The 25320-nt window shown below is 45.3% G+C and overlaps 3 protein-coding genes and 1 pseudogene across 11 annotated transcripts in view; 3 read left to right on the top strand and 1 right to left on the bottom strand.

The window, feature by feature from the left end:
• Positions 1 to 2526, top strand: part of LOC732836 (probable ion channel CASTOR) — a 6943-nt gene extending 4417 nt beyond the window's left edge. The window contains exons 8-12 of one of the 2 annotated variants that reach the window (XM_008646117.4): positions 29 to 127; positions 379 to 573; positions 663 to 755; positions 901 to 1167; positions 1594 to 2522. In XM_008646117.4, the coding sequence (XP_008644339.1) occupies positions 29 to 127; positions 379 to 573; positions 663 to 755; positions 901 to 1167; positions 1594 to 1812 (873 nt within the window). In that variant the 3' untranslated portion in view covers positions 1813 to 2522. Of the gene's footprint in view, positions 1 to 28; positions 128 to 378; positions 574 to 662; positions 756 to 900; positions 1168 to 1593 lie in introns of both variants that reach the window. The other variant, XM_008646118.4, reaches the window with a different exon arrangement.
• LOC103625722 (putative pentatricopeptide repeat-containing protein At1g56570) lies at positions 2450 to 10356 on the top strand. 2 transcript variants are annotated; one of them, XM_020537816.3, is made up of 2 exons: positions 2450 to 5072; positions 5821 to 10328. In XM_020537816.3, exon 1 carries the CDS (start codon positions 2555 to 2557, stop codon positions 4820 to 4822), a length of 2268 nt encoding a protein of 755 aa, XP_020393405.1. In that variant the 5' UTR covers positions 2450 to 2554; the 3' UTR covers positions 4823 to 5072; positions 5821 to 10328. The 2 variants fall into 2 exon arrangements, with proteins under 2 accessions (XP_020393405.1, XP_008644338.1); XM_008646116.4 differs by having other exon boundaries at positions 2552 to 5072; positions 5906 to 10356.
• LOC103625721 (inner membrane protein PPF-1, chloroplastic) lies at positions 5785 to 25320 on the bottom strand. Of its 6 annotated transcripts, none has more exons than XM_020537817.3 (13): positions 24837 to 25320; positions 23108 to 23218; positions 20220 to 20294; positions 18960 to 19020; positions 18691 to 18764; positions 18488 to 18592; positions 18151 to 18258; positions 17279 to 17382; positions 16142 to 16360; positions 14882 to 15026; positions 14698 to 14790; positions 14441 to 14546; positions 11288 to 11367 (listed from the first exon to the last, which is right to left on the bottom strand). In XM_020537817.3, the coding sequence occupies exons 1-12, from the start codon at positions 25161 to 25163 to the stop codon at positions 14442 to 14444; spliced, it is 1527 nt and encodes a 508-aa protein (XP_020393406.1). In that variant the 5' UTR covers positions 25164 to 25320; the 3' UTR covers positions 11288 to 11367; position 14441. The 6 variants fall into 6 exon arrangements, with proteins under 6 accessions (XP_008644336.1, XP_008644337.1, XP_020393406.1 ...); XM_008646111.4 differs by lacking the exon at positions 11288 to 11367 and adding an exon at positions 11659 to 11872; XM_008646112.4 differs by lacking the exon at positions 11288 to 11367 and adding an exon at positions 11659 to 11872 and having other exon boundaries at positions 14441 to 14528.
• On the top strand, positions 12090 to 13865 carry LOC100501082 (uncharacterized; annotated as a pseudogene). Its single transcript, NR_169057.1, has 3 exons — positions 12090 to 12394; positions 12526 to 13274; positions 13675 to 13865. The product of NR_169057.1 is annotated as an uncharacterized protein (transcript).

The following is a 25320-nucleotide window of genomic DNA, read 5'->3' as shown; positions in this document are numbered from 1 at the left end:
AATTTCTTTTCTCTGTTAAATTGTGCAGGTTAGGAGAGGGTATCTGCCTAAAGATTTTGTTGTTCCAAAGTCTCCAGAAAGAATATTGTTTTGTGGTTGGCGCCGTGATATAGAAGATATGATAATGGTAACTTGATGGCAGATCTAAACTGAGTTCATTTGCATGTAATGGAGACATTTGTGGCAAAGGGATTTGGTGGCAGAACTTACCTGTGCCAATGCTTCTTAATATATAGTATAGTATTTATTCCTGTTTTGAATTTGATTATGTTTAATTAATATCACAGCAGCGATGTTGATAGAAGGTGGTATTCACTATTCAGGCCTTCATTTGTTTTGGTTGAGAACATGTTTTAAACATTGGTTGTTGATTTCCAGGTACTTGATGCTTTCCTTGCGCCAGGATCAGAGTTGTGGATGTTTAATGACGTCCCTGAGGTTGACAGAGAAAGAAAGCTAATTGATGGAGGTTTGGACTTCAGTCGCCTCGATAATATTACTTTGGTGCATCGTGAGGGAAATGCTGTTATTCGCCGTCACTTGGAGAGCCTTCCTTTAGAATCATTCGATTCTGTAAGTTATGAGATATTATGTTGTACCCTGCTAATTCCAATGACTAGTTGGTTGGCCTTTCCTGACTGATGCTTGAAAACCAAATGCAGATCCTGATTTTGGCAGATGAATCTGTAGAAGATTCAGCAATCCAAGCTGACTCAAGGTCACTTGCAACTTTGCTGCTGATAAGAGATATTCAGGTTTCTTTCTAGAACAGAGAATTGTGAAATCATCTTCAGATCACATGCAATCATCTTTGATCATGTTTTTTTAATAAATATATTCCACGCTGTCTTTCCTCATGACTAGAACTGAAGATTGTTCTCACTTTCTTAACTACTGCAGGCAAAACGTCTTCCATGCAAGGAATCATTGATTTCACATGTTCCCCGAGGGACCTTTTCTGAAGGTTCTTGGATAGGGGAGATGCAACAAGCATCTGATAAATCTGTCATAATCAGTGAAATTTTGGACCCCAGGACAAAAAATTTGTTGTCAGTGTCAAAAATTAGTGACTACGTTCTTTCAAATGAATTAGTGAGCATGGCATTGGCAATGGTCGCAGAAGATCGGCAGATAAATAATGTCTTGGAGGAGCTCTTCGCTGAACAAGTATAATTCTCAAAGCTTATAGTTGCATGTTCAATCACTTTTTACTGACCTAGAAATTACGTCTCAAAAGTTACAAGTATGATTCTGCATTCAATCAGATATACTTATTATATTTCAACCCCCTAGTAAATTAACTGAACTATTAGAGCTTTATATTTGACATGGATATTGTTTACTAGGTTAACCTTACCTATGAAATCCCATCTGCAGACTGAAGGACTATGTGAATAGCTCTGGACTATTATGATTAGACAGTTCTGTTCAAGTTCACTTTTTTTTCCCCTTTTGTTCTTTAGAAATATGATTCTTCTCATGCTCCGCTTTGCCTGATTATATTTCTAAGTTAGCAGCTTGGCTGCTTTTGAATCATGCGTCTTCTCATGTTTCTGTCTGGTTAATCTGTATTTGCAACTGCACCCTTTACAGGGAAATGAAATGCAAATACGACCTTCTGATATGTACCTTAGAGAAGAAGAGGAATTAAATTTCTTTGAGGTCATTCTGCGAGCTAGGCAGAGGAAAGAGATTGTCATTGGGTACCGTCTTGAGGCAGCTGAGCGTGCCATAATCAATCCAATAGACAAAGTTTCAAGGCGAAGGTGGTCACCCAAGGATGTTTTTGTTGTTATATCCGAGAAAGAATGAGGTTTATCAGATCACAGTTGACACAAAAGCAAGCTCCTGACCAGTGACCACACCTAATGAAGAACAGGCAGCTGCGCCGCAGCACACACACACACACCGACCAGCGCAGAGAGCTATTTGATTCAGATGCGCATTTGGCTGATTCAGATGCGCATTTGGCAGAAGGCAATCGCTGAGCGCGAAGGAGTAAAAGCATGATCAGATATTCAGATCTTGGATCAGTCTAGACTGACACCTTAGGTCGCCCTTTACAAATATGACTTAAAAAGGATGTGAACAGAGTAGTACAGCACATGCTTTGGAAGTTTGGATATTCTTGTCCGTGTAACTTCCCACATGAACAACGAGCAAAGCATCGCCTGCATGCATCAATTAATGGCTTAAAGCTATTGAGTGCTGATACTGAGCAGTTTTCCAGTGAGCCTGTTACACCCTCCCATAGAGCGTAGACGACAGCGATAGTTCAGCATTCTGTACATTGCATAGGCGCATTCTGTTGCCAGTCCATGTAAACAACATGAGATGTCGGCCAGTCCATGTAAATATGTAATCTGGAAGATCATCTGTAGGTACTGTTGCGGTGTTGGATCTTGTGAAGAATGCAGAGAGCAATGCCGAAGCGTGTCACCTTGCCTCATTGTACTTGAGCAGATATATATTATGTCCAACAAGTCTATGCTTCACAACGAATACTCAAAATCTTTGATTCATAAACTCAACAAAAGATCTGCTGTTGTGATTTATGCACACTTCCATGGATATCATCCCAACTGATTCTAGCTGGGGTTTTCATGATAAAAATGTAGGTGTAACTCCAAAATCCTACTTACTGCTGGGCCCCAAGAATTCGATGCAGCCCAGCCCAACCACCTCCCAGCTTATCCTTCTCCCGGTCTCCCTCGGCTCCGCTCTGCCGCAGCCGCGGGAAATGGTCGCGCTCCACCTCCACGCCAAGCAACCCACGCCTCGTCTCCTCCCCGTTCCACCGAGCCATGCCCGTACCCGTACGCCCACGGCGGCGGCGGTCAACGTGAGCCACGCTGCGCCTCCGCCCGACGTCGTCCTCGACTGCAAACGGCTGGACGGGCTGATGAAGTCCGGGAGGCTGGGGGACGCCCTGGACCTGTTCGATCGGATGCCTCGCAAGAACGTCGTCGCGTGGACCACGGCCATCTCCGGGTGCACGCGGAACGGGCGCCCCGAGGCGGCTGCGACCATGTTCGCGGACATGCTGGAGTCCGGCGTCGCGCCCAACGACTTCGCGTGCAACGCGGCGCTGGCGGCGTGCGCGGCCGCTGGCGCGCTCGGCCTCGGCGAGCAGGTGCACTCGCTCGCCGTGCGGGCGGGCTTCGCGGCCGACGCCTGGATCGGAAGCTGCCTCATCGAGCTCTACTCGAGGTGCGGCTCCCTGCGGGCGGCCGAGGAGGTCTTTCGCCGGATGGAGGCGCCGGACGTCGTGGGGTACACCTCGCTCGTCTCGGCGCTCTGCCGGAACGGAGAGCTCGCACGGGCTGTGGATGTGCTCTGCCAGATGACGAGGCAGGGGTTGCAGCCGAACGAGCACACGATGACGAGCATGCTGGCAGAGTGCCCTCGTGGAATTGGTGAGCAGATACATGGATATATGCTCAAGGTAATGGGTTCGCAGAGCGTCTATGCATCCACTGCACTGATCGACTTCTACTCGAGGTACGGTGACTTTGGCACGGCGAAAACGGTCTTTGAAAATCTTGAGTCCAAGAACGTGGTGTCGTGGTGCTCCATGATGCAGCTGTGCATTAGGGATGGAAGGTTGGACGATGCGCTGCGAGTGTTCAGTGAGATGATTTCAGAGGGCGTCCAGCCAAATGAATTTGCGTTCTCAATCGCTCTTAGTGCCTGTGGGTCTGTTTGTCTGGGGCGTCAAATTCACTGCTCAGCCATCAAGCGTGACTTAATGACTGACATCCGAGTATCTAATGCTTTACTCTCTATGTATGGTAGGAGTGGTTTTGTTTCAGAACTCGAGGCTGTGCTTGGCAAGATTGAAAATCCTGATCTTGTTAGCTGGACAGCTGCCATTTCTGCGAACTTCCAGAATGGTTTCAGTGAGAAGGCTGTAGCATTGCTTCTTCAGATGCATTCAGAGGGTTTTACACCGAATGACTATGCCTTCTCTAGTGGTCTGAGTTCTTGTGCAGACCTGGCATTGCTGCATCAAGGAAGGCAGCTTCATTGCCTGGCACTGAAACTGGGGTGTGACTTCAAAGTTTGTACTGGGAACGCACTAATTAACATGTATTCCAAGTGTGGTAGAATTGGATCTGCAAGGCTTGCATTTGACGTCATGGATACTCATGATGTCATGTCTTGGAACTCATTGATTCACGGTCTCGCACAGCATGGTGACGCAAACTTGGCACTGGAGACATTCAGTGAGATGTGCTCAAGCGATTGGCGGCCAGACGATTCAACATTTCTGTCAGTCTTGGTAGGGTGCAATCATGCAGGTCTGGTAAAGGAAGGGGAGACCTTTTTCAGACAAATGACTGACCGGTATGGTCTCACACCGACCCCTTCTCACTACGCATGCATGATCGACATGCTGGGTCGAAATGGCAGGTTCGCCGAGGCGCTACGCATGATCGAGAATATGCCATTCGAGCCTGATGTTTTGATTTGGAAGACACTATTAGCATCATGCAAGCTGCACAGGAATCTTGACATCGGGAAGCTCGCAGCAGATAAGCTGATGGAGCTTTCAGAAAGAGACTCCGCGAGCTACGTGCTCATGTCAAACCTCTATGCGATGCATGAAGAATGGCGGGATGCCGAGAGGGTGCGTCGGAGGATGGATGAAATTGGGGTGAAGAAGGATGCCGGTTGGAGCTGGATTGAGGTCAAGAACGAGGTCAACACCTTTGTTGCAGGAGACATGTCTCATCCAGACTCCACATCCATCTATCAGATGCTTGCAGAGCTCCTTGTTGTGATGCAAGATACAGATTTAGATGTTCATATGCAGATTTAGATGTCCAAAAAGAGAACATACCACTTGCAGACATTACATGTACAGGGTACAACAGCACATAGCGCCTGATTGGTTGCTCATCTGGGTGGAGCCTGGTCCAAACCTGGATGCAGGCTGAGACCAGCCTATATGTGTGGATGCAAGTGCCAAGTTTGCTTGCATGTTTGGTTGGATGTACCAAAGCAGCCATGATTTAATGGGCACATGTTTGGTTAAACAACACCAAGTCGGCGAATGTTTTTTACAAGAGGTATACCATATACATGTTTCTTATCTCCTCCCTCTGCGAAATAGGGAGAAAGCATTAGGCATAAGTCAAACACATCACACCCACTGACTCATAAGTTGATACACTATAGTCCTGTCTTTTACCATGTCCATGTTCAGTCATTTGCTTTCAGATTCCTAGTAATTCATGAAATGTAGTTATATAGCATTATATGGAAATAAATGTATGGAGAAACTCATTCTAGGTGTTCACATCACATTAGAACCTCCACTCCCCTATCGTGACCTCTCTTAATTCGTGGGCCGGGTATTGTCCTATTAACATTTAAAAGACGCTAATAAGATCATAGAATGGTAATTAGTCCTTGTGTATCTCAATTTGTTGATTCCGCAAATCACAAGAAAAGCCACCAACTGCACTTTAGCCAGCCGGGATGCAGGGGCATAATCGGGAATCCACCAAGCTGAAGCAGGCAGGCGGAACTTTCCTGTCCGCGGCCGTGTACGCTGCCGGAGACGTCACGCACCGAGCCAGGCGGATTTATTTTCTGCGTGGTGCATGTGAATCTGAGCTAGTTCGATTAGGCTGTTCCTATCCTTCAGCGCGCGAGATTACTCGAACTAAGATGCGGCTGCAGTTTATTTTCTAGAATTTTGGGCTCGACTGATCTGTTGCTCTGTGATCTTACGGGCAGCATATTTCTTTCTTTCTTGCTGAGATGCGATATTCTTGATTTTTTTTTTTTGACTTGTCAGCTTGAATCTTGCAGGTTGAAGCGGCTCGATTTGTTCACCAGAAATTCAGATTTTCGAGTGGAACGGAGGGAGTAACTGATAGCATCTATTCTTGTCCAGGTTGCGGAGCGGGCGTTATTTTTGTGGAATAATGACCATATCGAGAGTCTGATCAAACAGAATAGTAGGGTTATACATCTAAGTGGCTTTTCCTTGCCATCTGGGATGGCCTATGGTGGTGCAACAACAGTCAAAATCTTCTATCAACGGCGTCGAAAAACCACTGCTGGAAATAATATTGCTACAATTAATGATGATGATATTGCGGAGGCTCATGCTTGGGATTGGGCTTGGATGTTGATGTGACAGCGGTTACTCCGTCTGACCCCCCCTCGGACGTGGAAGGCGCTGCTGATACTCCGTCTGAGACCATCTCAAGATTTCAGGGGCCATTATTATTAGAGTACAATGGAACAGCGAGGAGGGCTGACGCAGACTCAACTGTTCCACTCAGGCATGAGGTGGTAGCCTTTGATGACAGTTCCAGGCAGAATTTTGGGGATTCATGTGACTCCTCATTGGATCCATTATCTTCTATGGAATCTAGAAGAAGATCATTCATGGCTAAGATAACAATGGCACATTCACAGCTCCTTGCTGCTCCTGTCCTCCCCAAGCGGTCAAGGGGTGCCACAAAACATGGTACTGCGCTACGACGGAGCCGACGGGTTGCAGGGGCAGGGGTGGAATTTAACATGCAGGATCTGGAGAACAGAGCCACAAAACAAGTAATGCGGACTCTGAGAGTCATCACAGAGAATGCAAGCATCAACCAGCAAGCTGTTAAGGATTATGAGAATCTTTTTCAGCATCCCTTAACTCAAAGTCATGTTGAAGCGTTAGCGGCTCTCTTTGGATGGGAGACTCCGGGGAATCTCTTCCCGTAGTGTGTTTTTCTTTCTGGGTTGTAATTTATAATTGTTGTAATGGATCCTAGCAAAATTATATGTTGGAATGTGAGAGGTTTAAATTCAGCTGATCGTCAAAATTCAGTCCGGAATCTAGTTCTGTCCTCTAAAGCTGATGTGGTCTGTCTCCAGGAAACTAAAATGACTGTCATTTCTACAAGAACCATTCTTGCAGCCTTGGGTTCGGATTTCTGCCAGTTCTCCTTTCTACCATCTTGTGGTGCTAGTGGTGGTGTGCTGGTTGCTTGGAAGCGACATCTGGGAGTGACTGGGTTGTCTAGGATTGACAGATACAGCATTTCAATCCAATTCTGCAATGCGCATAATCGCTGTTGGTGGTTAACTTGTGTTTATGGTCCTCAAAGTAACAGTGATAAGATGTTGTTTCTTCAAGAACTGAGAGACATCAGGGCTGCTTGCACTGGACCCTGGTTGATTGCTGGTGACTTCAATCTCATCTACAGGGCTTCAGATAAAAATAATTCAAATATTAACAGAGCTATGATGGGGAGATTTAGGAAGTTGGTTGAGGACTTGAGTCTCAATGAGGTTCCACTTTTTGGGCGTAAATACACGTGGTCAAATCAGCAAGACAGTCCTGTTCTTGTTAAGCTTGACAGGGTCCTCTGTTCAGTGGAGTGGGAAGACAATTTTCCAAATGTCCTTCTTCAAAGTGCTGCCTCTGAAGGCTCCGACCATTGCCCCTTGCTGCTTGGCATTAGAGATAATAAAATGGGTAAAAGACGTTTCTGTTTTGAAGCTTTTTGGCCCAAATTGGAAGGATTCCAGGATGTCATCCAGGAGGTTTGGGATTCTGTGGCAGCTGTAAACTGCCCTTTCATGACTCTGAATTTGAAACTAAAAGCCACAGCTAGGAGGCTGCAATCTTGGAGTGGGAAGCATGTGGGACATGTGAGGACTCAGTTGGCTTTGGCAAAGGAAATTCTGCATAGACTAGAAATAGCGCAGGACTGCAGAGCTTTATCCTTGGCTGAAATCTGGTTAAGTAATTTGCTGAAAAAGCACTCCCTGTTTTTATCTTCACTTCAACGGACCATTGCTAGATCGAGATCGAGGATCTCTTGGCTTAAAGAGGGGATGCTAATACCAAACTCTTTCATATGCACTCTCGACATCGAAAAAGGAGGAATTTTGTTGCACAACTGGTGAATGGAGACCAGATTCTCACTAGTCATGATGATAAAGCAGTTTTGGTGGACAATTTCTACGCCCGACTTATTGGTGAATGTGGGGATAGGGAGCAGACTATTAATCTGGAGGCGTTGTACATGCCAACTTTCAATCTTGCACACCTTGATGAGCCTGTTACAGAGCTTGAACTTTGGAATACAATTAAGAGTTTACCTAATGACAAAGCCCCAGGTCCCGATGGTTTCACTGGGCGCTTCTATAAATCTTGTTGGAACATTATCAAGATGGATCTTATGGCTGTAGTTGCGGCGGTTTGGAACAGGAAGTTTGACAATTTTTGCTTGCTGAACTCGGCCTACATTACTTTAATCCCAAAGCATGATGGGGCTGTGCATGTCAAAGACTTTAGGCCAATCAGTTTGGTGCATAGTGCTGCAAAGTTGATCACAAAATTATTGGCCAATCGGTTAAGTCAAAAGCTGAATGATATGGTGTCTCCAATCCAGAGTGCCTTCATTAAGGGACGTTTCATTCAGGATAATTTTATGTTGGTCCAACAAACGGCTAGACTTTTCCATCAACAGAAAAGGCCACGTCTTCTCCTCAAGGTTGATATTACTAAAGCTTTTGATTCGGTTTCTTGGCCTTTCCTCATCGAAGTTATGAAGTATCTTGGCTTTGGACAAATTTGGAGAGACATCATTTGTGGGCTTCTTTCCTCCTCTAGCACTCAGGTGCTTTTGAATGGCATTCCAGGAGGACATATTGAATATAGAAGAGGTCTCCGACAAGGGGATCCTCTCTCCCCCATGCTCTTTAGTCTAGTTATGGATGTTCTTGGTCTATTGTTTTCTAAAGCTGAACACGCTGGTCTGCTCTTGGATCTTTCTCCCAGAAGACCTCTGCATCGGGTCTCTATGTATGCAGATGATGTGGCACTCTTCTTACACCCTTCGGCAGCGGATATTGCTATAACTCTAGATATTTTACATCTATTTGGGGAAGCTTCAGGTCTCCGCAACAACGAACAAAAGTCTAATGTTTATCCCATTCAGTGTGGGGGTGTGGAGCTGGAAATGGTTCAGGATCTTCTCCCTTGTGGCATCTCGACCTTTCCGTGTAAATACCTGGGGCTGCCTCTGTCCCTGAAAAATCTCACCAAGGATCAGGTGCAGCCTATTGTGGATAGAATTGCTGATCAGCTGCCAGGCTGGAAAGCAGATTTGATGACAAGAGCAGGCCGTAAAGTGCAAGTTCAGCATATGCTTACCAGAATGCTTATTTATCTTGTTATGGCAGTAAATATTCCCTCTTGGGCTATTAAGGCCATTGATAAAATTAGAAGAAGTTTCCTTTGGAGAGGGCGCAAGGAGGCCAGAGGTGGTCACTGCCTGGTGGCCTTTGGCAGAGTCTGTAGACCCCTACAACTGGGCGGTCTTGGCATTTCTAGTCTTAAAGAACTTATCTGGGCCCTGCGCATGAGATGGCTTTGGCTCCAAAAGACTGAACCTAACCGACATTGGTGCAGCCTTCCTATCCAGGTTCCGGATAATGCAAGGGCTTTCTTCTCGATGGTGTTGACTTCAAAGGTTGGTAATGGGGCTAATACTTTGTTCTGGACTGATAAATGGATTCATGGGCAGAAAATTGCAGATTTGGTTCCTAGATTATTTGATATCATTCCGAAAAAAATCACTAACATAAGGACGGTTCAGGAAGCATTGACAGATAGAAGATGGATTGCTGATATCACAGGATCACTCTCGGTGGGAGTATTATTGGATTATCTTCATCTTTGGAATTTAATTTCAGATTTTGAGCTGCTGCCAGATATAGAAGATAAACATACTTTTAGTATTGCTGCAAATGGGACTTATTCTACTAAGGCTGCATATGATGGGTTGTTCATCGGGGCTGTGCATTTCGGTCACTATGAAAGAGTTTGGAAAACTTGGGCCCCCTCTAAATGCCACTTCTTCCTCTGGTTATCGGTGCTAAATAAATGCTGGACAGCAGATAGGTTGGCAAAGAGAGGACTTGATCATCCGGAGAAGTGTCCGCTTTGTGACCAAGAGTCTGAATCTTTGGATCATATTTTGGTTTCTTGTGTTTTTGCGAGAGAATTCTGGTTCCGGCTGATGTGCATTTTCAGACTACAAAATCTGGCTCCTACACCTAGTACGGTGTCTTTTACGGGTTGGTGGGAGATGATAGACATTGGCTCTGGAGATATGATTATGAAGGGTGTCAACTCCCTTATTGTCTTGGGAGCCTGGATTATTTGGAATCATCGGAACCGAATTGTCTTTGATGGAATCTCCCCTAGTGTTTCTGCAGCTCTTTGTCAGGCAAGGGAGGAACAACAGTTGTGGGAAATGGCAGGAGCTAAGGGTCTCTCCTTTCTTGCCGCAACCATCAGGGGCACCTAGCTGCCTGGTTTATCGCTGATGGGCTGGTTTTGTTTTTCAGGATCTGTTTGCTCTTGTTTTTGTTTTTTTCTCTTCTTTTTTCTTTGGTTTTTTTATCCCCTCCGGGGAGATCTTTTGTACTATGGTCTATTTTGGACCCTCTTTTCCTTCTATTTAATATAATGATGCGCAGTTCTCCTGCGCTTTCGAGAAAAAAAAAGGTTATACTGCCTGTCATCTTCCCTGCACCGGAGAAAAATACAAGCGGGCACTGGAACCAAGCTGTGCGAAGCCTTACTCTAAATGTTCACCAGCCATGATCCTGGACTATTTACCGAGTGCCTGCGGAAATACTGAGGAAGAGAAAGCGAAAGAGAAGGAGATTAAGTTGAAGCAAGAATCCACATGGAAACGCCTTGAAGAGATTGCATCAGCGCAAGCGACGAGCGGTGCAGCAGTTCTCGTCTCTCTCTACCCTTATCCCGTCAATCTTCAGCTGTGTAGCAAAACCATATCGTTTCACTTTGTTAGTTTCCAAGTTTGGGATCTCGAATTTCTAGGTGTTCATGAAACATTGTACAGGATTGAGTTGTATATAGTATACGAGGTATATTAAGCTGGGCAAATTTACAAATGATCGAGAAGCCATTTGGCATCGTCTTTTGGCGATCTGCAGTCTTCGGTATCTCGTGTCTGTTTCTGTAGGCGAAATTGGCGGTAGCCGGTGGGTAGAAACACTGCTAGTCGAGAGCATGCAAATGAATCATGTTCTTGAGCCTGAGATTGTTGTGTACAATTCATGTGAGCAAGCATAGCATCGTTGCATGGGACATGCAAACTCATCGTTGTAGATGCTTAGCTCCAATTCAATTATGCCTGACAAATGGCATCACCGCCACCGTCCTGTCCATGTCCAGCAGATCCTAGAACGCCGGGCAGCAGTAGGCGGCGCCGCCACCGTCCTGTCCATGTCCCAGGTGACGACGTCCTCACCTCATGCCCGGTGTCCTACATCTGTGACTGTGTGATCTCCGTGCACCCCACTGGGATTATTCTGTGAACAGATTCAGGTTGTTTATGGATTTTATTTATTTACATGAGGTAAAATATCGAATTGCACGGTCAAAACCAGGTGTACATTTATCTACTAATATATATATATATATATATATATATATATATATATATATATATATATATATATATATATATATATATATATATATATATATATATATATATATATATATATATGCCATATGCTTCACATAACCTAAAGCACAGCCACAAAAATAAATAAATGAGCCTAGACCTAGACCATGGTTTGCACAATTTTGCCTCCTGTTTGCATCTTCTTCGTGTTGATTCTCAACTCTCCTGTAGTAGCTGTTCGTGAAACTGTTGGTCACTATCTCCCAGCTATACGTCGATGAAGCAGATACGATACTCACTGATCTTCAGAGAGCAGTAGATCGCTAACATCCACTCTATACCGCGTCATTGCCATTCTCTCGGTCCGTTAATTTGTGGACATCAGGTGAGTGATCGTCAGCTGCTTCCTGAAACTCATAAACAACCGAACAGCTGCTGTGAGATTTCCTTATAATAGAGCGGGGAGGGAATCTCGTCGCTCGCTGCGTCCACGTCGGTCTCTTTTTTCTAGGCCGTGCGATCGCATTCTGACGGCAGCGAATGCTTGGTGGTGGACGAACGACTCGGCTTCTACTCGATAATTCCAGAATCCAGTCTATGAGTCAACTTATCCTCTATGCAGCAAAAAAATAAGCGGTCGTCAGGCGCCGGGCGAGGGAAGCAGGGAAACAAGGAGCGAGCGAGCCTGCGCCGCTAAGACGGGCGCCGACCGGCGAGCGATGCAGTCCCCTTCACCTTTTCTTCATTCTTCCGCATCGTAAGAGGATTAGGAATTTAGGATCGGGGCCGACAGAGCCCGACGACCAGCATGGACCACTCGCCCGATGATCTGTCGTTGATGGCGCTCGGCGAGGACGGGGATCACGGCGCCGCCCTGCCCCTCATTGCGGACTAGGCAAAGCATGACGACGATGGCATCATCCGAAAATGTGAGCCCCCTCCCCTTTCCTCTTCTCTATCGGCATCCATGACCGCTCGCCATTGGAGGCGGATTAGCCAGCCATATATCCCTATGTCGTGAGCGGGCTGACGGAACTGACGTCTTCTGTTGGGTGGCAAGGAGCATGTTGATGGCGTCAGCGCACATGGTCACGGAGGTGAAGGCGACCACGTCAGCCATGGCAGATGAGGAGCATCCGGAGAGAAGAGAGGAGGCCTCAGAAGTGAGCTGTGTATTCTCCATCGTTGCGCTGATAGTGTTTCTGATAATTATAGTGTTGTTCGCCTGTTCGGTTGCTTGCCTTGATTCATAGCGGTTCCAGCTAGGGTTGAGCTTGCGAGTTGTGGGTTACATTTAAGGTTCTATTCCACTACATGTTCATGTATCTATATTTTTTCTTCTCCTACGACTTGCCCCCTTTTGATCCGACAAGAAGAAGAAAATTAAGGAGGTCGTCATCCAAAAACCTTCTGATGGAATGGACAACTTTGCAGAGAAGACAGAAAAAACACTGGCAGTCACAGAATCCGGTGTACTTAACTTCACTAGAATGAGGAAGATAAACAGGCACAACAGATACACTCATTGGGAGCTAGACTAGACAAGTTTAAGAATCAGAAAATGAATCGAGGCTTTACATTTAGTCATTGTGCAAGTTTAAAAATCAACCAGTGAATTAAGGCTTTACATTTGTTCATCCTACAAAAATTTCAGGTGGATTTTAATTCAACTTGAGTACTTTTGCAATATCTGGCTCTCCCTGCTTTTCAGATGATCAAGTTGTACAGGAACTAGGGGAAGGCATTATGCTTTGAAGTGTCCCAACATACCCTTGGGAGGGAACTGGCCGAGATTATAACTATGAACAGGTGCTTAAATATTTTTTTGCCAATTATTTTGTCCACGTAAACATGGATCCATGTGCATTGGCCGTTAGTAAACATGTGACTATTTGGTGGCCTTTTGGCTGATATATGATATGTCACAATTGCCTCATAGCTTTACACCTTGGTGGTTCTAATGTTCTGTGACATTACAACCATATTTTGTTGTTACGAGTTTACTACTTGCATGCTACCTAGACCTGTTTCTGTGGGAGCATTCATATACTTTTGGTTAATATGTGATATGTCAATATTCTTTATCAATACTTCTTCTGTTGTGGATCTTCAATATATAACTACATTGGACGAACCAAATCACCACACCGTTATGTTACCTTTTTTGTGAAATTTGACCTTGAGCTTTTCTGTTGCGGCTGTTGGGCAGGGTGTTCAACATTATTCGCGACAACAACCAGGTCTTGCTGGGATAGGTGTAGGACCATTATGAGGCCACCACATGTTCTTAGGAAGGGAACAAGGAAGATAATTTTTTGTTACTTTTATAAATTTGTGTAAAATGTAAGTTTCAACATAATTGTGACAACATATTTTTAATTGGTAGTCCCTCACCTTTTTAAGTGCTCTCTGCTACTTCATTGATAAATTTACAATAAATTAACTTTGAAATTTGTATCTCCATGATGCATAGACAACCTGAGCATGTGATGATGTTTTTACTTGCTGAAATGGGAACAAGTGGGTCACTTCATGGGCATCTAAGGTTGGTGATCAAAGCAAGATTTGCCCCCAAAAACTTTGAAGCAATCCTAAGGAGACACATCATTAAGTTATCCAATTTGATTGTGTCCATGCCGTCTTTTTTATTTGAGCCATACAATCACGTTTCAATAGAGATGTTGCAGCTTACTACCTCCTCGCGCGTGCAGCGGATGCTCTGTGATTCGATAGCTCACGATTATTCTAGAGGACACCAAATGAACTGAAGATAAAAATCACGTAGAGCAGTGGTGGGTGGCAGGAAGCAACCATGGGTTGGTCAACGAACGGAAGCGGGAAGACATAAAGCAGCACGACGACGGTGAGAAAGGAAGAGCAAGAACGTCGTCGCCAACAGTGCAATATGGCGCAATCCCCTATAATTACCGTTGCGTCTCCGCGACTAGACCATGTCTCGCGGTCAGAGGGCGTACCTCAACGAAGCTGCGAGTGGGCGCCATGGTGACGACGCTGGACAGGTGGTCCTAGAGGGTGGCAACGTGTATGTCCTCGTCTCGCGACCTTCGCATAGTTGCAAACCTTCCAAATGTTGCCGTTTAAAACCGATAGATAGACTCGCGCGCGGCGCGAGCAATTTACTAGTAAACTTTTAGTCCTTCGATGGAAGAACATCCTTTTTGTGTTTTCATGCTGGAACTGGAAGACATGTTAACAGAAACAACAGGCATACCTTTTCTGAGGATAAGTTCTGAGTCTTTTCATTTCGAATATGGTTGACTCCACCATTTATACTAGCTACAACCGGTCCATTTTCATGAGACCCCTGTTAAATTAATATCCGTAATCAGTCGAGTTAAAGTGGACTTCACCTGCTGAAACAAAACCATATACCAAGCAACAAAATATACTCTTACCTGTTGGTCTTTTTGGTCTCCAGAAGACACATCCGAATTTTGTGTTCCATCCGTGACTCTAGATTCAGAACTTGACTGTTCTGATTGTTTACCTTGTCCCATAACCTCTTTTCTCATAGATTCTTCCTCCTTCAGTTTCCTAAATCTGAACACAAAAAACACAGAAGAATGGACAACTGAAGGCTTTCGGGTTAAATACAACTTAACTTATCCATTAATCCTTCCAAGGACACAAGACAAAAGGCATGACAAGATAAAAAAAAACTTTTTTATCAACTTACATTTTTTCTCTTCCTGTCAGATGCAACACCCTTATTTTAGACTAGAAATGAAATGTATAGGTGTCCATCGTAAATAAGCACAACCACAAGTTAAACGTGGCACAGCATAAATTAAGGGCGTGTTCGGCATTATGGCTCTGCTCCACTTCAAAACTCGGGTGGAGCAGCTTTGTTCCAGATTTAAATGGTTTTCTTATAACCAGTGGCAGTGGTGAGTAAATAACTCCAGACTCCATGTCTAGGTTGTTTTTTTAGAGTTTCCGGAGCAGCAAAAGAGGTACTCCAAAAATATGTACTGCAGCTCTGAAAACTCCATAGAGTTTGCAACTGTGGAGTTAGGGTGTTATGGTCGAGCAGACATACAAGAGAAGGGATAAGGATGGCGAGTCCTAGGCTGCCTGAAGGGATAAATCTGCTATAGGATAGTTTGTTAAGATAGGGGTTCAAGCTGATTAGATCAGCCTATTTGTTAGGAGATTTCAGTTGGCTATAAGGCCTATATAAGTAGCACTTTTGTAATCTGCCGGGTAGGCAAGAAGTAATAAAGATATTGCTCCCTGCCCCTTGTTCACATACCTGCATCTCCTCTCTGGTAGTCACGGCGCCTGGACCATCTTCCAGGCGACGAGCCACCACGCCCAGGCCCCCAGTTTCCCACCAATACATGCCATAGGGTGTTTGGCAGGGTCTTGCCTTAGAGTTCTGCTCTGGAGCCAATGCCAAACACGCCCTAAATACCCATGACACTACATTGTCAAAATGTCACTAGCAGCATGCATCTGACCCTATGTTTTAGTCAACCATTGGGTCCCCACATTATCACCAAACATTGGATTCTGCATCTGTCCGTAGTAAATGGAATTTCATTTCATAATATTCCAATCAGATTTATCCTAGCGTGCATTGTTGCAAGGATCCTGCTCTCATGGATCCAATAATTCACCGACCATGACTTTTGCTGCAACAGTACAGGCATTACCTTTCACCACGTTGTGGCCCACTTGGTTTCGGCTCTTGGCTAGGCTGGGGTTTACTATGTTTAGAGAGAGGTTCACTCTGAACAGTAGAATCATTCTTCTGAACAGTAGTCGTTTCTTCTCTTGAAAGCTTGTCAATATATTCTTTGACAGGATTTTTTGCACCTCCAAGCTTTTGAAGCCACACTTGTTGTGCAGTACTGAGGATATTATTTGTAAGCCTGCAGGAAAGCAATAACTTATGAAAGTCATAGATTAACATAAAAATTAAACAAAGTCAAGCGACATTTGGTAAAAGCTACCACATAAGTTAATATGCTGCTGTCCTATTATTAAGTCAGATGTTTTGGCAGCCCTAGTGGCTTTCTAGTGTGATAAAGTTCGGAATCCTTGGATAGTTGGATGCTTAATTCAGCCTTCCTCACTCTCATTCCAAAAAGTGAAGATGCTGATCAAGTTAAAGATTTCCATCCAATTAGCTTGATCCACAGTTTTGCGAAGCTTGTTGCCAAGATCTTAGCCAACCGTCTCGCAGAGAAGCTGGACATTCTAATAGCTCTGAACCAAAGTGCCTTCTTCAAAGGAAGATGCACAAGACAACTTCATGCTTGTTCAGCAAACCACCAAATTTCTCCATCAACAAAAGCTCCCTCACATACTGCTTAAATTTTCATTAACCATCGGGAATCGAGCAACGGCTCAGTTGGTAGAGCCTCAAGTTGAGAGACCACCCACCTAAGCATGGACCCATGCTGCTCACAGGTTGTATGAGTACCTCCCTAAAGGGATTGGTGCTCTCCTCTCATAAGATAAGGGGATGTTTGGTTTCTAGGGACTAATTAGTCCCTCTATTTATTCCATTTGAGTCCCTAAATTGCCAAACATGGAAATTAAAATACCGTATTTGGCAATTTAGGGAAAAATGGAATAAAATAGAGGGACTAAAAATTAGTCCCTAGAAACCAAACACCCCCTAAAGCCAAGGGGTCATCTTCTCCGCAAGGCTGAGTTTTGTTTTCATACGTGTCAAATTGGGATAGCAGGCCAAGTCACTCAAGCAGCCACAGCAGAAGGGTATGCAGTACCAGGACTCTGATCATTTGAATAAATAGCAGTTTCAATTTGTAAAACGCACTTACCAGTACAGCCTTAGTCCTGAAGGCACGGAAAGAGCAAAATAACCAATTAGCAATGGTAAGAACTTTGTTACAGCCTGAGCACCTTGTTGGTTAGGATCATTGCTCTACAAAACAATAACATGCCAAACAGTATGTTAGGGACTTCAAAATAGCAGAAGTTGGGCTAATGATGTATGCTTGTGTCAAGCATAAAAAAATGTAAGCCCTCAATATTCAAGCTGTCTCAATTCCCCAGTTCTTTTCCATGAATGATGAGAATCAAAGTTTTGGAAAAAAATACTACAATACAGATCTTTAATAGTGTGTTTGATTTGAGGTGTCAACAATACAGGATGGGGCAGTCCATCATGGGCCATTCTACAGATTTTGCTGGGGTCACATGTCCTTATTTTACACTAATCATTTGCTTATCACGATGAGTGGGTAACAGATCTACCAATTTCATTCCTCAAACCAAACAAGTAGGTCAGATGCAGCGCTAGGATTGGACGATCCATCATTATGCCACTCCTACCAGACTCAAAGCAAACGGAAAAAACAAAGCTATCTGATCTACCAAAGAATCATGTGGGTTGAACATATATGGATATTTGTTAGCAAGTATGCTAGTTTGTATAGAAGGGAACATTGCTCCTGCTCTTTATCATATAACCATTAGTCATTAGTTCGGGCACACACCAAGATAGTTACAATGCCGAATCACTGTGGGTAGCCGGAATACAAGTTATCAATTTTTAGAACCATGACAAATAGATACAATTCAATCAGAAACAAAATTTCCATACAAAATATTGAAGGCTGGGATGCATGTGCTCCTAGAGTAGAATAGTATCTTCAGGGAATAAACATGTTCAAAAGTTGCTCAAACTAACCTGTGGTGGCTGCATTACTTGAGTAGATATGTACTGTGAAATGACAAGAAGAACTGGTAACACAATGTATGCCAAAGTATCTGACCAGCCAAGAGGTGGATGGCCATCCTACAATATCAGTAATCATACTTATGTCAGAAATATAAAATGGACCCCACCTTCTCCAAAAGTGTTGATTATCATTTTGAAATAGTCCTATCCAATTAAATACTTATTGACAACCGTAAGGCGTAAGGCAGCATTAACAGGTTCTGTAGTTCTGTTGCACTGTGCTGCTGTGAACAATGTAACATATCCTATGGTATGGAACATCAAATTATTCGTGATCAGTGCTTACAGTAAAAGGAAAAAGCCATGATATCCCCTGGCCGTTTTGTCGAGCAGCAATTGTTGTAGGACCAGCCAGAGAAGGTATCCAAAAAAAGCCTTCAGTCAGAAGTCCCTTTTTAATGAAGACAAGTAAACATCAGTCGTAGTAAATGTTTACTGTTTGATAATAAAGAATTGACAACGACAGAATAGATGTTTCAGCATATCAACCTCATTAGCTACATTTGAGAGAGCTCTGTATAGACCAATCCAAACTGGTATTGTCACAAGGGTAGGCAAGCATCCTATTGCAGGAAAATGCCAAAGGAAGTACATGTGAATAACTAACAGAAGGATGTATGAGAAACGGAAAAGGTAGCAATAGATAGTAAAAGTCTGAACCCAAATGACAAGACTTTCTAATAAGACTTGCTATCCAGTGAGGATTGAGGAGCATCCACTGATAGGAAAAACATCGTGCATGGTAATTCAGAGCTAACCTGCAAGTGGGTCAACACCAGATAACTTGTATAAGCGAGCAGTTTCAAGTTGTATCCTTTCCTGGTAGAGCAAATAGATGTTTTACAAACTCAGAGTTGTAAGCAAAATCCATTGTGTGGTATAACATTGCACTTTATAACATCAGTGCACTCTACCACAATTCTTAAGTGAGAGCTCTTCCAAGAAAGGTGAGCTTTTGTAAGTATAGTCTATTTTAAATAGGGTTTCAATAAGATGTAGTACACTTGACCTGTGGGGGGTAAGACAGCCCCCGGGCATTGTATTAAGAAGAAGACCTTCTCACACAGGTCGAGAAAACCCCCGAACCTCTGCCCCACCCATACACAGCGGCATCGAAGCCCATGTGAGAACGACCACAACCGGGGCTGAGCCTTAGACCTGTGCTTTGGCGTGGGACAGACGAGGAGATTTTTTTAACCACAGCCTGAAATTCGCTCCCACAGGGAGTCGAACCAGGACCTGAGGAGTGCTACTCAGACCACCTAACCAACTCAGCTAGAGGCCCTTTCGCAAAATGTAGTACACTTGTACCCCATAGGCAAAAACACCCATGTTAGATTGACGTCATAATGAACTTTATGATAAGCTAACACTACATCAAGATCTAATAACAACATTTCTTAAAAGCATTGTGACAGCTTTGTGAGGGGAAAACTGAGCAAGGTGAGAAAAGTAGATTTACGCTTGATAAAGACCTCAGATTATAGTGATATAATATTTCAACCACTGGTGATAAAATGAGAGTAAGGTTTACCCTTAGGCGCCATGCTTAGCAGAGAGCGTGCATATAGCCATGCAAAACACTATTTTACACTGTAGACTGCACTGTCTACAGAGTGGAGTTTGAAATAAGGAGTGGGATTGGGGTTAGGATAGGAAGGCTGCTTGAGACAGCCTTGCTGCCATACAGTGAGCATTGAAGGATACAGTATTGTGTAAGAACATGCGAAGTGGACACAAGGACATGTGGAGCGATAAAAAAAGGGCCACACGAGTGGGATCTAGGGAAGGGATACCGAGGCAAGCCCCCCCCCTCAAATGTGGAGAAGTTGCATCGAAACCCGCGGTCCAATGCTATATTATTTTATAGGTCAATGGCTGTGCTCGGAAGAGAAGCAGCAACAACTCAGAAACACCTAGAGCTGCTAAACACTAATCAACAGCAGTTGCTGCAGCAGCCACTGTGGAAAAATCACAGCTGAGCATAGCCAATGTGTAAAATATATTAATATAATCACCTGATCACCAGCATATCGTTGTTGAATGGCCTTCACTTGAGGTTGCAGTGACCTCATTGCAAGTGCAGACTCAACCTATAAGAAAATGACATAATATGCTATCTTCAATACTGGATTCGAAATGAAGATATAAAGCACAAGTGCTGCTGCAAGCAGCAAATCTGCATAACTTGAGGGCACATCTGAGCATTGTCCAGAGAATTTAAAAAAAATCAGTTGCAAAGATCTTCGTAGGAAAAATGAAATGTTCTCATTTCAAAACGAAATGTTCTCATTTCAAAACAAGTGCTGCAAGACATGATGATACTAAGAAACCAACAGTGTAATACCCTACTCAAATGTTAATGAACATGGAACTTGTTAAAGTAATTCTCTTTTGCATCCTTCAAAGGAAACCAGTAACTGTTAGCAACCAAAACACTTGCGTCAAAGGACAGCAACTAATGACTAGACAAGTGGTATGTCCATAATTTTCAGAAAGTTAAAAACAAGTAAACGATAGGTTTTTGAAAGGAGAACGCTTTAAATGGTTGGTACTTGCAAGTGTGTTTTATATTATTTATCGATATTAGGTAATGCTTGAATGCTGAATTTAACCCATAGGACCCAGTCCCATTAATTGTCTCTGGATCATAGAGTAAACAATTCTCCCCAAGGAAAACCATGTGTTTCACATTTCTATACCCACAGTTCCAGCATTAAATCCTTTGCCTTTGTTTCCCTTTTCTGTTCTTTGGGGGTTGAGCTCTGAGGTTTTCATACGGGGTTTCATCTCTAGCCTACCCCAACGTGCTTGGGACAAAAAAGGCTTTGTTGTTGTTGTTGTTGTTGTATTGTTAGACAGTGTGTTCTCTCTGTGTGTGGGCCGGCACTACTGTTGGGCTGCTGACCCATTAGGGTTAGGGTTCTGAGTCTATATATATGTACCCCATCTCCTATGCAATACAACAAGGGTTTCCATTTTTTACATGGTATCAGAGGGGTTTTCTCCCACAGCCATCACCCCTTCTTCTACCTCCAGCAGCCGCCCCCTACCGTTTCCGCGTCGCCGTCCCCATCCACGTCGCCGTCCCCAGAAGACTCCCGGGGGCAGCACCCCAGGGTTCAGCCGCCGGCCACCTCCTCCCTAGCCGTCGGCTCCTGTGCCCGTGCTCTCCCAGGCCGGCATCGCTCACCCAAGCCGCCAGGGCACTGCCCTATTACCCTCCCCCGCCAACACAAGGCAGGAGCAGCCCCCCTCCCCCCCCCCCCCCCCACCCCGAGCTCTCCGATACGAGCCTCCCATGGCCGGAGCCTTGTCCCCAGTTTGCCGGGACGTCGGACGCACCAGGCTCGCGCGCATGGTCCCTTCGCCCTCTCCTATGTCTAGCATGGTGGAGCCGGACACCCCCTGTTCTCCCTAGCGAACAACCTCACTGCTCCGACAGCCGCGCAGCAGCCGACGACGAATCTCCTCCACCGCACCCAGGCCTTCTTCAACCTCGCGGTCAACCTCGCCTCCACTCCAAGGCCGCCGCCGTCGGATTAGAAGCCAGTCACCCTCTGCTCGACTTCACGTCACTCGACGACCTCTGCGTCACGCCCTCATGTGCTCACCAGGGCGCCAGCGTCCAACCCAACTCGGCCCCTCTGACGCCGCGTGCTCCTAGGCGCGCACCCGACCTTCGCCCTGGTCCAGCGGCTGGTGACCTCGACGGCGTGCAAGCTTCCTTCCTCTTTCTTGGCCTAGGGCAGCTGTCCCCTGCTCCCTGGCAGCGTGGCTGCCCTGCACGCCTCTCCCTATGCCGGCATCATCGCCCGTGCAGCCCCTCGTCATCGCGCTCGCTACCTCCTAACTGCCCGTGCTGACACCCAACAACGCCAACTTTTCGAGCTTCTCACGTTGTCGGTGTCAACCCCTCTGCCAGGTCCGACACAGGCCCCTACCCGGTTGGACGTGACCCGCCACCCACCCCTTCATCGCCTCCACAGAAGGATCCATCGCTGCCACGACTTTCCCGGCCGAATCCACCGTTGTCGTGAGCTTCCCGGCTAGATCCACCGTCCCTTTGGCCGGATCACCGTCTTCATGGTTGGATCCGTCGTTGTCGTGGCCTTCCTGGCCAGATCCGCCGATACCCCTTCTATTATGTCGCGGGCGCGACCACCTTGATCGACGCAGGCGCGTGCGTTGCCGCCGGCCTCCTCGTCTTCTTGGAGTGCACACCGGTCTCTATTCCAGCCGCAACATTTGCACCCTCACAACGCTGCGACTGCGATGGGATTTCAACCCGTCAGTTCCTACCTTCGGCTTCTACTCCATTCTCATCGTGTGTGGTGTCCCCGTTGCGACTGCGGGGGATGCTAGACAGTGTGTTCTCTGTGTGTGTGGGCCTGCACCACTGTTGAGTTGCCGGCCCATTAGGGTTAGGGTTCTGAGTCTATATATATATATATGTACCCCATCTCCTATGCAATACAAGCTTCACAATCTTACATTCATTAAACTTTCTACCATAAAGCAGCAATACAAAAAATGAAGTCGGTTAACTACTTGATCAAATGAGGTCTCGAACGGTACCATTTTCTAGGATATCTTTGAAAATAATCGGGTAGTCAGAAGAAAGAAAATATTGAGTACTGACACCACCAGATATTTAGGCCACACGTGTAATAAAAAATCGATAAATATCTCAATAAATTTTGCTGAGCTGCAGTTGAGAAGTGCCCAATAAGAGCAGCCATGCCCAGAAAAAGAAAGTATTCTTCACTATTAAACTTTGAAGAGTATTTATGGCATCCTACATTCAACTACCTCAAAATGAATCCTGACTGTACATTCTCCTAGTGTTTTTTTGGGGGAGGGGGGGGCATATCCCAACTTTAGAAACATAGCATAGATACAGCACCTGCTTCTTTGTTAGAGGAAATGTAGCTGCCTTGACAAGAACAGTGAGGAGAATGATTGCAAAGCCATATGAATAAGGAACATGGAGAGCTGATAGACCATCTTTCAGAACCTGGCAATGGGGGAAATGTGTTCAAGTGTGATACAAACTCTATAAACATATAAGAAGGCACAGGCTGAGAATAAGCATATGTCTATATATGCACGTAATGAAAATATGTGTATTATAATAATTATCAGCAAGTTCATAATATAATTTCAGAAGAAAAAAGTTCATAAAAAACTACTAGAGGGGTCACTTATACAGTTATATGATCAGACATGAAGGAAAATGGGGTGCAAATACTGATTCTCTCTTCAGTCTTCACATTCTTTCTCAACAGCAGCTAAAAGTACTATCTAATTAAGATTTGGAAGGATCAAATTTTGTAAGTTTTGATTAACAGTTAATCAAAGTACATGCATTTTTAGTGGACAGAAGTCGCATCAATAGATGAATAGATTAGTATATGTAAGAGAGATAAATGTTCAAAGCGTACATCTAGCAAATGTTTTTTTAATTGGCAATTACAACAGCAAACACATGGCATTTCCATTCTCAAGAGTCAAAAGAAGCATGAGCATATAAATTATTGTGTGCTTCACAGTAATCAGCAACAGATGCAATTAACTGAACACCAATTGTGGCATGCAGTCACTTCTTTTTTTTCAGAAATATAATTGAGCCTTATCCTTCAGTTCCTGCCTAATGTACGCTGGGCAACTTCATCTCAACTAATGTGCATGAGGCATGGATGTCAGTGGAACCCTTTTTTTTAAGTCAAACAAGTTAGTTCTCATAAATCCCTGGAGGCCCTCAAGGACTGCAGCAATTACCAGTAGCAGTATCAACACTGTGTATCTGCAGGAGTGCAGGTCTACATCAGAGTCATTGAAAACATGTTGTCAATCTATCTTCAAAGCTAAATATATAGGTAGGAGTTTGAGCAAGTTTTTTTAGTAGGTTCCAGCTAACACTCGTACTGTCGTGCCATAACATTTAGTAAGGATGGAAGTGGATGCTTGTTAGGATGTTAAATTTTTGGTCTTTTTTTCTTCGATTGCGAATAAATAGGATATAGAATCTGCTATGCAAATCTGTATTCTTATTTTTAGCATTGAACTTAAGCACACCACCATCTAAAACCAATGTTCATGAAAATCAGAACCGAAACCGACACCGAGAACCGAAAAAAACGAAACTTTGGTTCGGTTTCCGGAGAAAATGTGTCCACCCCTAGTTGTGGAAGCAGATCCTCTGACGTACTGCACGGGGCAGTAGGGTCACTGCACGCGGGCCCTGTCGCACGCGGGGCCACGCGGCAGTGCCCCTCTCCCCACGTTTATTTGTGTTTTTCATAATGTGCTTAACAACATAACTAAGATTAGTACCAAATTATATGAACATCTATTTTAAAAACATTAAATCTGTCCTAATAATTTGGATGTCTACTTCCACCCAGGGCATTTAGAGCACCAAAAATGGGGTGGGTGTCACCGCCACCTCACAGTCACGGTTACCCAAAATCCCAAAACAAAAAATGAGAAATAAACAGAACAGAGGAGACGCGTCCGCACACGGCACGGGGAAGCCGCAGCAACTCACGTAACCGTGGCATAAACCTCTGAGCCAATTGCAGCTGAACCGAGGCACGGAACCGCAAGCGAAGCGGCGGCGGCCGAGAACGCACCTTGAGCACGGTCTCCATGGAGTTGGTGATGCCGGAGAGCCAGTCCCCGGCGGCGGCCTCCTTGGTCCCGGTGTCCGCGGCTGCCGCGACGGGCTCCGCGTTAACGGCGGCGTCCGCAACGGTGTAGAGGAACGCCTCAACGCGGCCGAGCAGGTCGCCGGCGTCGGCGGGTCCGAGCGCGGCGACCGGGCGGATGCGGGGCTGGCGGGAGCGGGAGCAGGAGCGGAGGCCGGGCCAAGCGGAGAAACCCCCCGGGGAGGGCAGGGGCAGGGCTAGGGTTTGGGGGCAGCCCGGGAGGTGGAGGTGGAGGTGGGAGGGCGCGGCCATAGGAGTTGGAGGGGGGCGCACGCGGGCGGCGAGGCGGTGTTCAGAGGCGGGGTAGGCCGGCTCGGACACAGGCCACAGCAAGCGAGCGGCGGCGAGTCCAACTGCAAGTGGGGCAGCACACGACACGACACAGCAAAGCGAGCACGGATTTAGTAGC

The sequence above is a fragment of the Zea mays genome, chromosome 5 (genome assembly GCF_902167145.1).
Source record: "Zea mays cultivar B73 chromosome 5, Zm-B73-REFERENCE-NAM-5.0, whole genome shotgun sequence".
NCBI lineage: Eukaryota > Viridiplantae > Streptophyta > Magnoliopsida > Poales > Poaceae > Zea > Zea mays.
Note: the sequence above shows the minus strand (reverse complement) of the source record. Positions and strands in the feature narration are given on the sequence as shown.